The sequence below is a fragment of the Antrostomus carolinensis genome, unplaced genomic scaffold (genome assembly GCF_000700745.2).
Source record: "Antrostomus carolinensis isolate BGI_N321 unplaced genomic scaffold, ASM70074v2 scaffold12636, whole genome shotgun sequence".
Lineage (NCBI taxonomy): Eukaryota > Metazoa > Chordata > Aves > Caprimulgiformes > Caprimulgidae > Antrostomus > Antrostomus carolinensis.
In genome coordinates, this window is record NW_010321261.1 from 4370 (window position 1) to 8807 (window position 4438).

The window sequence follows — 4438 nt, forward strand, 5'->3', positions numbered from 1 at the left end:
CAGACGTCTTTGTCCTTCCATGTTCTGTTCCTTGGCAGTTATTTCTCCCACGTTTTGGTGTACAAACAGGCAGCTCGGGGAAAGATTGACTTGCTTCATCCTCAGGAAAGCCTGCACAGCAATCTGAAGGACATCTTGCATTTCCGAAGGGTTTTCTCCAAAGATATTGATCAGAGTCATGTTGCCAATGCCAATGACAAAGGTGGCCAGCTCATTGTCGTGATTAAGGGACTGTTTATTGGCCATCTCTATGGCACGAAGTCCCTCCGTGTCGACAACTAGCATGTAATCAAAGTCCAAATCCTGTTGTAGCTTCTTGTCCACTTTAATTAGCTGCATAAACGCTCCCCGGGTGCATCTCCCTGCGCTGACGTTAAACTGAAGACCAAACATGGCATTCAACAGGGTTGACTTCCCCGTGCTCTGGATGCCAAGCACCGAAAGGACAAATACTCGTTTGTCTCCTAGTTTCTCAATTAATCTGTCAAAGATTGCTCCAACCCAACGTAACGGTACGTAAGAAGCATCACCATCCATCAGCTCAACAGGATACCCTGAAACCATCAGATCAGCTGCGATTTCAGGGAGTTTGACAAAACATTTATCTTTTGAGTTCATTGATTCCACAGCCTCGTAAATCTGCCCGACCTCTCTCAAAATATGCTCCAGGCCAATGGAGGAATCGTTGATTTCATTGGAGAGGTCATCTAACTTATTCAACAACAGAGGTTTCACGTTGTTTTTTTCGTTGCTTTTCTTTATTGCCAGGATTTGAGACCATAACTGGTGATATTCTCTCTTCAGTTCATCGAGGCGATCGGAGGACAGGTCATCCATAAAGACCTTCATCCACTGCAGGAAGTATTTCTTGGTATCTGCTGGCTGTGACTGGAGAAAGCTAAGGACTGATTTCATCAGCTGATTGAGGGGGAATGCTTTCTCTAGTTGCTTTCTTCTGATGGCCAACTTCTCGGATTCAATTTGGCTCCGATGATGCTCTATGCTCTTGTTCCTCTTCTCCTGCAGGCGAGTCAGTTCCTTGTCCTTTTTGCACCACATGTACCACAGTTTTCCTTGAAGAGGCAGGAGCTGGGATTTGATCTCAAACAACTTCTCTTTCTTCAGAAGCTTCACCAACGCCTTTGCCTTTTCTTTGGCTCTCACACACGCAGCTGTATCTTCATCCACTGAGAATCCATGCTTGCGAGCTTTGTCCAAGCAGGCATCAAGGCTGAAAAGAATATTAGACCCTCCCAGGAGGTCCCTGATGGTTTTTGTCAGCTCACCCATTAATTCTGCTTCGTTTCTGTTCTTGATCCCTATCCTCACATTCTGGCTGGATCGGCCAGCTGCGACACTCTCTTTTTCGGTGAAAAGACAAACCAAAGGCCTTTGTGACTGCCACAGGTCACGTAAAATCTGCATCCCTTTCTTGTCACTCTGATCAGACTCGGATATGAGAACCACGTTGACGGCAGATATCTCCTGTAAGAACTGCAGTTGTTCCTCGTGGTCCCTCGCATCTCCGTGCAGGTTACAGAAAGCAACGCAGCGGTCAAAGCTGTCATCGTCGCTGCCCCGGGGACAGTACCACGAGATCTCCACCACACCTTTCATCAGCAAACAGGCTCTGGTGCTGCCTTTGCAATGCCGGTGGAAAAAAATGTCATGTTTTTGTTTGCTCAGCAAAGCGTTCAGGATCTGGGACTTGGAAGAGGAGGGAGAACTGCCGATCCGTATGAAGGACACGATGGGCGTCTCTGCCTGATAAATGAGTTTGTTTTTGTAACTGTTAATTCTGGTCTGTTGTCCAGATTTCTCAACCCCTTTCCAGCTCTTTTTGATTTGACTGAGGGACCAGAGGGGGAATTCTATCTGTGAAGTGCAAGGGTTTGGTACCAGGAGAGGTAGAGCAAACTGGCAGAAAGCAAGCTTTGTTGAAATGTACTGTCTCATGAAATCATCGGCGCAATGAAAAATTGCCATCTGGAGGTCCATGGGGTGCACACGACTCTCCCTGCTTGCAGATTCAGGGGCTTCTTCTTCCAAATCAGTGAAAAAATCATCAAAGGAATCCGAGGGTTCGCGTTCTTGCTCCGTGGTTTTTGGCACGGGTGCGAGTCCTGGGTTACTCTCATCCTTGCAGGTCAGGTACCTCACCCGGTAATCCACGGTTAACAGCTTTTGCAAGAAGTAAAATGGGAGTTCTCTCTCCTTGCTGGGCTGGCTGTCATGTAAAGACGTCTTGTAGATTATGTGGAAATCTTCTGTCCCCATTTTTCTTGGATAATGACTTTCTAGCCCAAGGCGCTTTAGTAAGTGGAGGAACTCTTGGTTTGCAATGGCTTGGTTTGCTTTGGATTTGCTGCTGTCTGGTGGGGATTCGGACTGACTGGGAGGTTCTGGTCTTTGAAAAGTGTCTTCCATGTCTTTGATGATACTGGTTCTCTTCAGATCGTCACATGTGTCATCCAAGCGCCCGCTGATGAAGGACTGCAAGTCACTTTCCAGCTTCTCCCAGTCTTTGAACCTGCTGTGCTTTTCCAAGAGAGTTTTTATCTCTGGGGACCATAAGTTTTTCATTTGATCTTCCATGAAAACTAAACGCTTATTCTTCTGCTGAGGGGACACCTCTTCATGTTTGGGTGTTACGGTGAGACCCGTCAGCAGCAGGAGGGCCTGGGCTCTGTAAACATCTTGCTCCTTCAGACTCAGATACTCTGTATGTCCCATCTGCATTTCATTTATCATGAAGTTAAGTTCTGGACATCCCAGGAGGTACTGAAAAGTGCCTCCTTCCACTTGGTATCCCGTGCTGGTTGTAATTAAGAGCACCAAGAGTTCTATGTCTTTCTGTTTCCTTTCCTGGAGATACTGGAGTAAGGAATAAACCCCTAAGCTTGCGGTCATAGTGGCTTTGATCTTTGCTTCGTGAATGGCAGATGCAGAAGCTTCTGAGGCGTAGGTGACTTCCTGGATGTACTCCTTCATTTGCAGCAGTGTCTTGATGAGATCCTCAAGCTCAGAAACGTTGTGAGTTTCGGGGAGCACGTTGTCAGTATGGAAGATCCATTGCATAACAAAGGAAGACCTGGGGAAGTCCTTGACGGAATAGATATGAGGATCAAGGAGGCATTTCAGCAGAGACTTGATGTAGGTGATGTTCTTTGGAGGTGACTTCTTGCAAAACAGAACGGTGCTCACGAGGAACTCCTGCAGCCCTTTGTCCGACAGGCAGACGTTGATCCAGACGCTGTGGTTTTTGGTTTTCTCATTCAGATTCTGTTTGAAATCTATCAGCTTCAGCAGTTTCCTTTCATCTACCGTCACCTCCCAACCTTTCACACACTCCACAAAAGCTCGGGCCTCTTCCACCGCACTGACCAGCTCCTCTCCGAACATGCTGCCGACACTGTGATTCGTTAACGCTTCGTAGGCAGCCCTCAGACTGCTGCTCATTTGATAGATGGATTTAAAATCACTGCTGTGATTGAACACGATGATATCCCACACTGGGATCAGCTGAAAGCCTCGGTCGATCACACACCAGGTTGTGTTATTAGTTACAAGCCCCAGTTTCCACTGAGGAAGAGAATCTGTCTCTGATGGACCCCCTGTGTTGGTCACGTAGAGCTGAACTGCTGTGGAAGCACTTTTTCCATCTCTTCCTTGAGAAGAAGCCCGTGAGCTGGATTTTGAAACGTCCACACCCGCTGCCATGCTGACCCCGAAGCCGCTGTAGCTGGCCCCGACATAGCAGTTCAGTGCTTCAGATGCTTGTCGCTTCATCTCTTCCCTCTGCTCAGCTCGGAATCCTTCTGTAGTTGCTTTCCACCAGAATATCCCCCCAAAGTGAAGGGGACCTTGGTTTACGTGGGACCCAAACCTGTTGAAGAAGCTGGCACACCGGCTCTTCAGCATGTTGGGTCTGTCTGCTTCCTGAGTGATGTTCAAAAGATGCTCCATGTCCTGCAGCTCTCGCAGGGCCGCCTCCGAGAGGTGAAGCTGATGCTTTTGGAAGTAGCAGGAGGCCAGAGGGATGTACTGGTACTTGGTGGTGCAAAGGTAGCTCTCCTCAGAGTGGGACTTGCGGGTGTCCTCTGACCGTGAGGAGCTGCTGTGATCTACATCAACTTCAGCATTAAACCCCCAGAACCCAGCTTTGGCAGAAATGCTGATGCTGAACCCCAGTTGCTCCATGGACTTGGTGAAAGTGGCTTCTGCTGCAGAGGAGGAGAACTCCTTCTTCTCAAGCAGTGAGCCTTGCTCTGGACCAGCCAGCTTGAATCCATCAGGAACCTTGATGAGCTGGTCTCGCTTTGCCAGCACATCTGTAAGGCTGTTGGTTCTGTAAATGCCCTGCAGGGCCAGTCCCCCTGATGCCCTCCTCAAAACCTCCGTGTCAGAGACATTCTCACCCCTGTCCACTGATGATTCC

At 48.4% G+C, this 4438-nt stretch overlaps 1 protein-coding gene across 1 annotated transcript in view; it reads right to left on the reverse strand.

The window, feature by feature from the left end:
* Nucleotides 1-4438, reverse strand: part of LOC104526427 (interferon-induced very large GTPase 1-like) — a 7291-nt gene that overhangs the window by 2367 nt on the left and 486 nt on the right. The window contains 1 exon segment of the mRNA XM_010169873.1: nucleotides 1-4438. This exon segment is cut by the window's left edge and continues 2367 nt beyond it; it is cut by the window's right edge and continues 33 nt beyond it. Within this exon segment, the coding sequence (XP_010168175.1) occupies nucleotides 1-4438 (4438 nt within the window).